The sequence below is a fragment of the Buteo buteo genome, chromosome 1 (assembly GCF_964188355.1).
Source record: "Buteo buteo chromosome 1, bButBut1.hap1.1, whole genome shotgun sequence".
NCBI lineage: Eukaryota > Metazoa > Chordata > Aves > Accipitriformes > Accipitridae > Buteo > Buteo buteo.
The window spans coordinates 8,437,115-8,450,503 of NC_134171.1; the positions used below are offsets into that span (position 1 = coordinate 8,437,115).

Consider the following 13,389-nt stretch of genomic DNA (forward strand, 5'->3'; position numbering starts at 1 on the left):
GTGTGTAAAGATGTAAGAGCTTTCTGCTAGTTGATGAACCTGAAGTTTAGCATGAAAAACAGCATTGCTGTGCTTCTGTACACCATAGCAGATATTGAGCCACCCACCCACCCCCCCAAAAAAAAAAGTGTTACAAGGGCTTTTACTATGCAAAGCAGATCACAAGTACAAAACTAACAACTAGCTATTCCCAGTATTGTTCAAAGACCAGCTTAAACCAGCAGGCTCTACAACAGCATGCTCCATCCCCCTCACCTTATTTACAAAAGAAAGGCTGCTTGCTATACCAATTACCTCAGTAAAACACAGCTAAGGTTTCTGAAGAACTTACCGTTGATTTCGAAAGGGAACAAGCTGCCACTTTTGTTCAGCTTCTCAGATGAGTACTGAAATTAATCAGAAAAAAAAAGTTTTAACTGTGTGAAGGAGCATACACCTCAAGGAAACTGCATGCAGTTTTCAGTTTCCCTGTATGTGCATCTAGCAATGTCTTTAAAAGGACATGGTTTTGCTCAGTATCTTGAAGAAATTCCTGAACAGCTGATCTTTCTAAACAAAACCTCTGACATGTAACTATTTGTAAAGTTTTCTGATATATTGCTAAGCATCAAACTGTTTCAAGCATTGCAACATTACCCCATGTGAATAAACTGCAAATTTAAAAGTGATAATTCACCCTTAATGAAAAAGCTTTGATCCAATTCTCATTTCAGCAGAGAGGAAATTACAGTCTGACAATTGGCTTTCCATTTTCATTCTTAAGGGTAAAAAGCAAAACACTTCATCTTAAACCAAGACACAGGAATAGCTTTATCTAAACTAAATATACAAGCTCTTAAGGGTCCCCAGAATGAACATTGCCCAGTTCAGGCTTTTTTTTAAAACTACTTTTTACTAGTATTTTACATTTCCTTAAGAATCAGCATAGCAAAATGTTTTCCTACTTCTTAAAGTACAAAATCCATTTAAAAAGTCTTTCCTATCCAAAAATCATGTTTTTGCAGACTGACAGTTTTTGAAATCACAGTTTATTGGTGAAGGTTCACTACTCAGAAACAATGCAAAAGCCATGCTTAAAACAAAGTTTGTGTGCAAAGGGCTTCAGAATTTATGATTAAGCTTCATTAGTAACATCTACACAGTAAGACAAGTTTGTATGCAGAATGTCTTCCATTTTCTTAACTAATTTTACCTAGAAAAATATTACTACAAAGGCATTCTTAAACAGTCTACGTTTTTCAGACAAAGAACAGAGCTTGCTATCCAGCCTCCTAAAGAGGAGTTATAAATAAATGGCTTAAGGCTCCATTAGAGCCCAAGGGCCATTATTTATTCCCCGCACACCACCTCAGGATGGAGAGGAAGATTGCTTTAAAAGAAAGCAACACACTTTATGTGAACATTGTTTTTTGTATATAGCCAAAGAAGATAGCATTGTACATACACTTCCTTTCCAGATACAAAGTCAATTTTTAAACAAACATCCTTGGGCTACAAAGCTTTTCTTTCTTGCTGTATAGCAACACACAGACTGCTAGTGACAACTTTATATCCTTGAGCCCCATATGTAAGATACAAGTGCTAAACTATGGTAAGACTCCCTTGGTGTTATTGTTTTAGACATAGGAAATAATGGATCAAATAATGGAACTGATGAAAGGATAGGACAGCAATCAGATTTTTAATCCTATTTTTTTATCAACATCTGCACATGAGACAAGCCCTTTGATTTTTACTTTACATTTGCATCTGTAGATACATTTATAACTTCTTTCTAAAAAAAGGCTACTTCAAGTAAACGGCAGAACCCCAAGTTTTAGTCTCCATCGGATTTGCAGTTAATTAGCCCTATTCAAACCATCTGAAGTTTGCAACTTGACAGCAGAGGTAGCAGTCACTTTTACTAGTTTGCTTTTCATAACTGCAGTTGCCAGTTATATAGTATACACATTTAAAAAGCTAGTATCAATTGTTTACTCTAAACAGCTACTAAGGTATCATAGAGAACACAAGAGCACATTAAGATAGCAGTAATAGTTACATTTCAGCTGTCCCTGAAGGAGAAACAAAGAGACTTAAAGATAAGGTTTTTCAGCAAATTCCTCCCTCTCCAATTTTCCCCAAATGAAAGGCAATACAACCTATTCAACTTTCAGATAGTAGCTAAGGAAAATATGTTTATAGAACAGAATTCCATGTCAAAAAGTCTTAAAGCTAATGTAACTTGAAGCACATAGAAAAAGGCAGTAAGAATGACTTAATCATAACATAATAATTAGGGATGTTTAAAAGACCATTCCTACAGGCTGAGATCTTAGATGCTTAGAAGGAACAGAACCTCAAGGACAATCCCATGTGGCAATTATTAGATTGATATTTACTTTTTACAAATAGTTTTCAGCCAAATGCATCTTTAACAAGGCTCTCTTCACAAATGCCCAAGTTATTTGATTACCTGCACTTTAACTACCCTAAAAAAGCCTTGTTCATCAGGTAGAGACTAAACTACATCTTTGACACCTGCAAAGCACTGAAAGCATTTTTCAAAAGGGCAAGGGGCATGGAAAAAGTGGGATCACATACAGACTGTCTCTACTACACAGAATGACTGCAATGTTCTGTAATGCAGACAGCAACCCCATCCTTAGAGCTATTTCTTCTGATCAGCTTCTAGTGAAGTCAGTCCTCAGTTCTATGACAAAGCAGACATTATAACAACAACTTGTTCTCTTAAGTGATCATTTATATAGAATCCTGTTAATTTAAAAAAGTGCTAATTCTTTAGAAATTCAGACCAAAACCCCTCACTAAGAATGTCATACATGACATCATATGCAGAAAAGAGACAGTAAGCTGCACTATTTCCAGTAAAAAGCTCGAGGCACTGAAATAAGGGGTGACTAACGGAAGAATAAGTAAGGAATCTCCTTTATGATATATACTTGGCTTTCTATAACTGAAATTAAAAATACTTGGAAACACTATCTGGTAGTGTATTTTAATGATGTCTGGAAGTCCAAACTTGAGTAGACTATCAGGCTGTAAATTGTTTATAGGAGGAAGGATCTTTTTATCTATATGGCACATGGCAGAAGTCCCACTAGGTATTACTGTAACAGGGCACTGAACCAGTTTATCAGCTCTCCTGGGTTGGCTATGCTCTACCCTCCTCCATCCATTCCCTTTGCGCTGTGATCTACCTGAAGCTTCCTGAATGAAGAGCTCTTTTTTTATGGTTATGCTCAAGAAGAGATTGCAATTGTTAAGAACCTTGACAGGGAGGTCTGCTACTCTCTGTGTGAAGGAAGTCTTCCTTAGAATAAGGACAAATTATTCAACAAGGTCATTTTCCTGAAGAGGAAACTCAAGAGGTCATGCACATCTATCTTCCAACTACTGCTTTTTGAATAGATGTTAAAAAACCCCACCAAGATCTGATGCCTCTTGAGAACTTTCTGGGGGTGGGGGGGAAGCACAATTTAAGATAGAGACACACAAAATAATGAAACTACAAGTTTCACCTAAGGCTGGAATTGTTTGCTTCATGCACGAAAGTGTATCTATTTTGAAATGCTTATTCAAAAGTAGAACCTCTTGTGCATTTGGAGAGACTAAGCTCAAAAGGAAAGGAATTGCATCATTATGACATTTAGGACAGTGCTGCAAGCTTCAGTTGGCTTACTTAGTCTTAGCAGCTGTTGTTTCATTAAAATATTCACTTAAAAAGACACCTAGTCTTGAACTGCGTAAATGGAAGAGGCACACAAGGGAAACTCGCAGTGAATTATAATTTACATCACTAATTTAAAAAAGTGTTCTTTGCTAGCAAAAACCGAGCTGTAACAAAAATAATTCTGGCTGTTCTTCTATATACACTCCAATCTACTACATTAAGAACTTCACAGCCTGTGCTATCGTCCTCATTATTCTCAGAATGACTTCTTGATCTTCCTATTTTTAAAATTAATTTCTTTAATTTCAAGGCATTTTCTCCAGTTTCCAAGTACATTTGAGTTCCTCCAATTTATCAGCATTCTTCGCAAATGGCAGGAAACCCAGTGTTTATTATTCAAGTACTAATTTAACCATCACCATACAGATGTGACTTTCATCATTTGAATAGGCCATGCCAGACCTCCATCTCTACCAAATATCCTCCAAGTATGACTGGATAGAAAGTAGGGAGAAGCATTTGACCTTTTCTCAGAATGTGAAGTAGTGATTAAGTCAAGTCACATCTTAGACTCAGACCTCAAGTCTTTCAGCTAGTGGCTTTCCATCCAAAGAAGTCAGCCCATTTTAAGTCTTTCAATACAAGTCAGCTTCATAAAAACTAAAAATAATGAAAACCCACACACACAGAACGACTTTATAGCAGAGCTTCTTCCTTCCACAAACGCTCGTCTGGAGATGCTCACATTTCCTTCTTAATACCTCACCTTGAAGTGTTACATCTCACACAATGTTATTTCACAACCCAATACTAGCTTCTACACCAATACCAAAAAAGTACAAGCTTAGCCAGAACATACAGAAAACCCCTCAAGACTCTTAAGAGATCTATGTTCAAGGAAATAGAGACCAACTATTTGATTTAATGACGCTGTCAACTCATGAAAGCTGTAATATGCTCGCAGAACATCTCACTGTTGTGAGGTAGAGTCAACCAACCAGCAGTACTATTCTACCTTGTAAGCTACACTGTCCACTTGAGACAAAAGTTTGGAACAACATTCCTGCTTCTACAGCAGGAAACCCAACCATTTGGGTTTTTTTTAAGGCAGGTACAGCACAAGACTGTATAACATAACTGAGCATGCACTCACCAAATGAATTACACCAGCTTGGAAAATCAGCATGTCATTTAACAGAGTAGCAAAAGCAGCTACAACCAGTATTTTACACAACATACTTGGGTAACAGGTAAAGAAGGGTATTTGGTCATCATACAGCTTACAGAAATGAAAAAGCATGCTATGTCCTATACGTGTCTTTATGCCCAGCTTGGCTAACTGGAAGGTAAATAGCTTTGAAAGAGCTATTCTTTCTTTCATAACCCTCATTTATAAGCTGTATTACAGAACAGGTTTTCCCCAGCTATTTTACCTACTTATGCCAACACAAGCACAGATGCACTGTGGAAGGTATCATGAAACCTGTAAGGGTTAACATTAACCCAGGCAAGAAAGGTTAGTCTTAATCCTCAATCAGCTCACAAGACAATTCACCACATGGTCCCCCAGAACTTTGTGCCAGCACAAGTAATGAAAGGTGCAGGCAAGACCATTTCAGAATTGCTCTAAACTGCTGTTGCTATTAGAAGAAACTACAGCATTAACCTGAACTTCTTGCCAAAAAGTCTAAGTGTGCTAGAGCTGATTCAATACCTGCACTAGAAGTCTTTTTCCCTTATTAAAATTTAGCAGTTGTCTTTACTAGCAGAAAAAGTGTACTTTATTATCTTACGTTCATGTTTTAGTCAAGAAGCCATCATTTGCTCCCATGAATCCTTTTTAGTAGGGAGCAACCTAGTTGCACACTTTTATTCACACTTGCTTCTCCATTTCCACACCTCACTCTGCAATTTCTACACTTTTTCAAGTTGCCATTGTGTACAAATAGAACCTGTTGCTGGCCTCAAAACCCATTTTCTGCAAGAACTAAAGCATTTATAAAACCAATTGATAAGATTAAAGGAGGAGAGGAGCAGGAGAGGTGTGAGGATAAAGCCACTGATGAGAAATCATGTGTAATTTTCCACTTCACTCATTCTTTTTTCATGCTTTATTTTAAGTACAGATAAGGACAGGAATAAAAAACAACCAACCTACAACACATTACACCATGCCACCACACTCCTGTATAGACTACACACAGTGTAAAAGCAGCAATACATCCTTCTCTGCCCTTACAAGTCTCTGGTCCAAAACCTACAGTGACTATCAGTAAAAGGACAGCTCAGTTTCCTAATTTATGCAAACTTCAGCATCTCAAAAACTAGAAATTACAAGATGCCACTACAAATTGACAGGCAAGCACTGCTACTGGTTACAGGTCATCATAAGCTCATGTCTAGGCCCAGAGTTTAATTACAAGTGATGAATTTGTCAGTTCACCAATACAGCAGATTCCCCTATAAACTGCATATCCCAAGTGCTTCACCAAGCTGGCTGAAATAAATGCAAGCTCAGTAAGCACTTCTAAGACAGTTAACATCATTCCAAGACCTTATATATGCCCTTCAAGAAAAGCACATATTTAAGGTGAAGATAGTAAAAATAAGTCAGTCATTATAAGAACTCTAAATGCACCTGTTACAGTTTTTAAAATAGAACCATTTGATTAATGTCTACTATTAGACATTCTTAGTGGACAAAGTACTGGACAAAGGTCCAAGCACTTCACATACAATAACTGCCCGTGCTTGTGCACAAACTCCACTGCATTCAGGATATCCTTTACTTGGTTTGGGCTTGTGGAGTTAGTAAGGAAGCAGTTCAGCTACATAAGTACAAGTTATAACAGAGGTAGGATCTTACTGCTAAAGTAACTGAACATACTTCAGGTTCAATGCTTGCATTATTTACTACTTAAAAAAATAACAGAACTAGAGTTGAACAATACTTTGACATTTAGTAAAATTTTTTTTTTTTTGGTCTCCCATTGGTACATTATCTACAGGAGGGTGCCATTGCAATTAAAGTCAGTGAAACAAGGCTAATACATTACATGAAGAACATAGTCTTGGGGTTATCAGATGGGCACCCAAAATTGACATGAGACTATTCTGAATTACCCACTCTGAGTAGATAATCTCATTTCACAAGTGGGATGTGAGAATAGATTCCTTAGTGTCTGAATAGCATGTTTGAACCACACCACAGACCCACAGATTAAACCAGCAGAAAGTAACCCAGTAAATATTACAAAACTTTTCAGAGCGCCAGGTATCTGACACACTGATAAAGCAAGGATCTACTAGCAACAACAACAGTTTGTTAGTCAGTAACCCGGTGCTGACAGTCACCTACATGGTGGTTACTGACTTTTGTACGCAAATACTGTTTTCAGATATCAAGCACTTGGCTATATTAAGCAAAGAAAACTTCACCACATACCAGTACTTGTGGTTTTTGTTAGGGAAAAAGGAATTGTGAGAAGTCTTGAGAATTCTTTTTGGTCATTGGAACAATTTATTTTAAGAGAACAGGCTTTCTGCTAATTATTTAAAATGAAGCTGTAAGATTAAAAAGATTATTAAAATAAGAAAGCATCACTTCAAGAAGGACCATACACTGAAGTTTCACTTTTTCCCTTACGACTCATCTACCTTGTAAACCAGTCCTAACTTAAATGGCTGAATTCTGGCTGATATACATTCTTGAATTTCTTATGTAGTTCTGCGTTACTTTTAACCTACTTTGCATTTCACATTTACATGTTATTTTGGTAGATCCTTACCAGATTTATATTGTATGTTTTACACCTCAGATCATCCAAGCTCTGGTTCTGCAGCTTTTCTGTTATTAGTGTTACCATGGTAGTTGTTCCTTTTCCACTGCTCACACGGAAGTGTTGGAGGCTCTTCAGTCTCTTGTTTCAATACTCAGGAGCCATTTCTGGTTTGGTTTAAAGTCTTGACATTTATGCTGCCATCTTATTGCCAAAGTTTATTTCCAAATGCTGTCAGTGTATCATGTCTGATTTTCTGTAAAATTGGAGCAGAAAAAGTAAAGAGTCAGAAAAATTCTTATGTATATCATAATTAGTGTTGTAATAACAGGACTGATGTTTGGACCGTTCATTCGTGCAAGTATACCACTCTGTGACCAATGTTATTGCCTGGCATTTCAGATTACATGCCTATTCAGGAAAGAACACTCCTATTGAGATTTCATTGATTACAACTTCTGAAGGGAGACGAGACTCATACATAGTAAAGATCAGGATATTATCTGGCCATTTCCTACTATTAAACTGATTCTACCTAGGATTTTTATCCAAGGCAGTAGGAACAACTTCAGCTTCCTTCCTCATTCAAACTACTACTGAAGTCTTAGCCAGGTATACTACAGCAGCATATGAAACACACAGATATCTACCATACTGTTCTGTACATTTAACGTGATTTGCCATTTTAAGACATTCTACCATATTGTTTCATGGCTAAACACTCCTTAAAAAGAAGAGTGGAGCAGCAGGTAGCTCAAACGCTATATCCACTTCCCAAACCCTCAGCTACTTTTAATATATTCCCTGTGTTTTTGTTTTGTTAAAGGTTATGTAATTGCTACCTGTCAGCAAGCACCAGATCTTAAAACTTGTAAGCAGGACAGATTACCATACACGTAAAAGCATCACTGACAAAAGCTTAGATATCTTTATTTAGTGAGCAGTCATCTAAATCAAAAGCACTAGGTTCACCGGCTGCCTCTTTCTATCCTAAGCATCCTCTACATTAATTTCTTCCCCTCTCCCTCTCCCCTCAGCATCAGTAACCCTCAACTACTGCAATAGCATTCCTCACTGTCTTCCAAAAGTCTTTTATTAGCTGGTTATTTTTACCATAGCAAATGAACCTCTATTTTCCTCAATTCGACAACTGGAAGAATGAGGTGAAGAAGAGCCAGAACAAAGCCACAGGACTTCAGCTTCTTCATTTTCCTTCTTCTATCATGAAGTCTTTCAGGCTCACCACAGTTCTCAAATTCACTTCCAGTTTTCAAAACCAACTCTACATTAGTATTAATTGTAATTTCTTCACACTATCTTCAATGAACTCCTCTTCCCATAACTTTGCCTTACTATGTTAACAAAAACATCCTTCCTGAACTCATGCTGATGATCCATTAGTGACATGCATTAACCATTCCTATTTATGATTTAAGTTGGTTGAGCATATTCAGTGACTGCTTATGGAATTAAAAAAAAATTAAAGGAAGAGATCCACACACAGATATTTCCAGATTTAAACAAATGCAACATGTGGAAGGAATGCTGCTGCTGCTAGGACCAGAAGTTTACTTCCACTTGCTAGGTTTTAAAGCCTACAGTAAAAAAAAGAAAGGATAGCAGAAAATAACAACTTTAAATGAATGTTTCCATAAAATATTGCCTCTTTTCCACACTACTACTTATCAACTGTTTAAGTAACCAGTAGTAGCAAGAAAAAGTCACTTCAGTCCATGACCCAAGTTAAACCCATCTAAAACTAAGATATTAATAGTATTAATGGTAATGTTAGATTATCTTTTAAACCTGTTGCCTTTGAGTACATCCTCAAGTATGATTTTCATATGCTAACCATACACTGCTTCACCTTCACACAAGTCTGCTACATAACAGCCTCCCTTAGCCTGAGAGCTGCCCCACAATCATGATTTCTGCCCATCTTTTGGCCTCATTCTCATATCTACTTTTATTTGCTACACAATACGATGCTTACAAGTGCTCCTCAACCATAAACAATGCTACCCAGGTATCTGGAGATTCCACCGGTCTATTTTTACTGAATGTGTTCTATCTTTCAGGAAAGCACCCAACAACTTGAAATATTTACCACATCTTGCTCTGAAATTACACCAAGTCAAATATCAAAAACACTCAAGTTCATACACTCACCAGGAAGTTGCATGTACCCTTTTCAATGTAAGTATCTGTCAAAGCAAAGTGCAGTTCATGAAATGCCATGCAAGTTTAAGGGCAAGTGTGTGAACAGAGCAGTATTTAGAGTAGCACGATCAAACATTGTAATGCGCCTTTTAAACCTGATGAAGTTCAAACTAGATCTAGAAATCCAGAACAGCAGTCAAAAGAAAGGCTGACTAGGCTCAGAAATTGTCTATATAGACTGAAAATATCCTGAAGCTTAGGAGCTTAGTAACTGGCACAAAGACTTTCAGATTCATTTTAAGGATTAAGATTTCTACAATTAAGAGGCCACTATTAAGAATTAGCTGAAAAGTTCAGCAGGTATTTACTTACTTTTCTGTTTGGAAGGGCCATATAAGAATTTGTGAGGTTTTTCCCCCCTCAAGGAAAAAAAGCAAATCAAATAAAACTACCAAAGACAGGGGAGGAACAAGTTTTTGATCTGTAATCCGTTAACTATAATGTAGTTATATTTTGCTTAATTCTTCTAATCTTCAAATGTTTCACTGAAATTTTAAGTCCACACAATACAAGCCAGAATAAGGAGAGACTAGACAGAAGGATATTAGTCTTTAGTTAATGAACCGATACATTCAGTTGCATGAAAGGATAAAGGGGAGGCAAATGAAATCACAGAAGCTGAATTGTACAGTTATCCACATTCTTAAATCCTACCAGCTACTGAAAGTAATACATGAGAGTTGCAACCATTCAGGCCCTTTCTGACAGTGTGCAACCCAATCAGCTCTGAAACACAAGCAAAGTGGAAATTCCCCCCAAAAGTTTCTCATTTTAACAACTCGTACTTAACCAACAACACTTTTTCAAATGAGACACGCTCCATTGAGAAAGATTTTTTTAAAGAATGTATAAGAGCTACATGGGACAGGGGTGAAAAAGTGGTGTTAGCCAGACAAGTCTTCATGTATCAGCTCCCAGTTTGTACTGCTCCCTTCCATCAGCAAATTCCATTTCTCAATACCAAGTGCAAACCCTAGGAGTAGGAGTTTTAGTTCAGATCAGAAGCATGCTTTTGAAGTGAATTCCCTCCTCATCCTCCATTAATGTGCTTTATCTCACATTATGGACCACTCTCACCCAGAAGTAATCCACTCTGAAACAAAGCCAGAAGGTGCCTTACAGCCACCTTTAGGTGTTCAGCACCCTGCACTAGACTAATGCTGGTCCAAAGCAAGCCACCAGGCTAGGCATATGCTGTGGACATCAGTACTAACTGTTTATGCTACAAATCTGTTCCTACTGGGCAGTCCTCCTTGTTAATGAAGACAATGAAAGCTTAAGTGGAAAAAAAGTGTTACCATCATCACATTCCTACCAATGAAAGAAAGCCGTTCTAGGTTGCAGTTTGATATCCTTCAGCTGCCACCACAACTGCCAAAACATTTTCTTCTCTGGCTATTTGTTGCCCACAACAGTATGCCAGCACAAGTGTTTTTGCTACTATGCAGAGAACTGCATCAAGGAATTTTTATAGTTGGATAGAAACAAAACACTTCCTTTTGTTTCTGGGAAAGGTTGTTTTCCAGCTGGATCAGTTCCCCAGTCTGGTTTGCCACAAACTGGACACAAATGTTTGTGTGGACGCACTGTGGGATGCTGACACTGCTTATTGAGGTACCTGTCCAAGTACAGTGTCAAAGGGGGAGGAAAAAAAAAAAAAAGAAAAAAGCCACACAAGAAAGCCAGTTGACATTAGCGTTTCCCACACTGCACCAGGCAGATTCTTCTGCAATTAAGAATTAGATGCCCCCTTCCAAAGCATGGTTTGAACATGTTTTGCTCCTGTTTTCCTTTTCCAATTCATACTCCTTTGACTAGTCAAACTCACCAGCTTAAAGCGATCTGAAATCACCCCTGCAGCCTCAGCACCTTAACTCAAAGTGACTTAAGTCCTGGTTCACTCTAGTTGAACAATTTATACTCTACCAGGAATTGCTTCCCTCATCTTTACTAATTAATATTGCCTGTTAGGAGACAAGAGATTCTTAAGAGTCACTCTAGCTTCACTATGATATTGCCATCTTAAAACTTCCACCAATATATATTTTCCAAGCCTTACAAGCTTTTGGCCCTTAATACCTCCTAGAAGGAAGTTCCTTACACTACGGAAAACTCCTCGTGGTATTTTCACACTTTGCGTTTTGGGGTTTTTTGGGTTTCTTTCAAGATCCTCTACTGCGGTATGTATTTAACATACCCACAGAGATAGTAAGCTGTTTATTTTATGTACTTTTTCCACCATGCTCTCTTTCCAGAGCTAGTTATAGGCAGCTAACTTTCTTTTTCAGTCGCTCCTTATCATGCCCTTTATGTTTATCAGGCTGAATCCTTCTCAAACTGCTCGGCACTTGAAACTAATTGGATTTTCAGTAATAGGAACCGTTTGACCATCCTTGTTAGGGCAACGTGGATCCTGCTGAATTTGCCATTCTTCAGCTGCCTCACAGCACAGATCTTAGCACAATCAAGTTCTGCCCTGTTTTCTATACAACCTGTAAGCATACCCAAAGATACACACCTCTGCTGTCACCAAGTCTCTACAGGTAGCAGCTGAGCCAGGCATGCAAGTTCAAACACTAAGATACTCCAAGCCTTGAGGTAATAATAATAATAATAGCCCTTGGAGCTCCAAGTTGGATGAAGTCCTACAAGATTATGGCCATCTTTCCCTTAGCACACTATGCTTTATGGAGCCTGATTAGGCAGAAGAGTGAGAAAGCTGAGCCATCCAAGACAAATACACATGACAAAAGATGTTAGTCTCTGTCCTGGGAGAGACTCAATCTTACTGGGATCTCCTTAAGCTAGAGGGGTAGAGGTGAGAGGTGGGGGCAAGAAAAGCTATTTTTATTGCTGAAAGGTAGAATAATGAAAAGGAATAAAATAAATGGAACAAAAAAAATCAAACTCCAAATGCAAGCCAAAGCTAACATTCCTCACAGTTGGAGAATGAACTGTGATGGAATCAGTATCACCATTATCTCCGATTTAAAGTTCTGTTCTATGACACATTCTGAAGTCCGAGAAAAGTAAAGATTTATTATTCTATCTCTATAGTACTACTAAAGAGAGGTTTTATTTCTTTAAAAGTTTAGCCACAAGTAGTAGTGACTTGTAAAATCTCTGCCAAAATTAAGGGTAAAGATAGAAGAAAAGAAGTGCTTGTGTCACGAATTCTCTATCTTCTCAGTGACATCACCAGGGTCTTTTTTGGGAACACTACTATAAATATGGATTACCCAACCCCCCAGACAATTAAAGGTTGTCAGAGGCTCATCCAATTTGACAACCTACTTTCAAAGAGATGAAGAGTCCTGATGAAGACATAAAGCCAATTCAAAAAATCTCTTCTTGGCTCTAAGAAAGCAAGGCAGCCAGACTCATTTCCAACCCACTCCTCCTCCTCTGCATCCTGCAGGACAAAATGTTCCAGCAACAGCTCATCTCACTGGGAAAATTTACATTTGTTTGAAACACTTCTACATTTCTCCTCTGTCTCTGGAAGTTCCATCTTGGATAAAGAAGAAAAGATCACAAGATTTTAGATGATTTCCCCATAACACAAATGTAGGTGTTTCTTGATGACTGCAATTCCATTTTTGCTGCCTATGGGACGAAAATTACCCAGTGAGAATGAACACAGGTCATTCCCTCTTTCTGTTCCTTCACATTATTTCCTACTCTTCACTCAGAGTGCTACATGGAACCCTTATTACC

At 37.8% G+C, this 13,389-nt stretch overlaps 1 protein-coding gene across 2 annotated transcripts in view; it reads right to left on the reverse strand.

Moving 5' to 3' along the window:
• The window catches only part of FAM53A (family with sequence similarity 53 member A), a 73,229-nt gene that overhangs the window by 42,966 nt on the left and 16,874 nt on the right, over window positions 1–13,389 (reverse strand). For both annotated transcript variants that reach the window (XM_075057341.1, XM_075057257.1), the window contains exons 2-3: window positions 7,462–7,708; window positions 332–386 (exon numbers count right to left, since the gene is read on the reverse strand). In XM_075057341.1, the coding sequence (XP_074913442.1) occupies window positions 332–386; window positions 7,462–7,539 (133 nt within the window). In that variant the 5' untranslated portion in view covers window positions 7,540–7,708. The remainder of the gene's footprint in view (window positions 1–331; window positions 387–7,461; window positions 7,709–13,389) is intronic.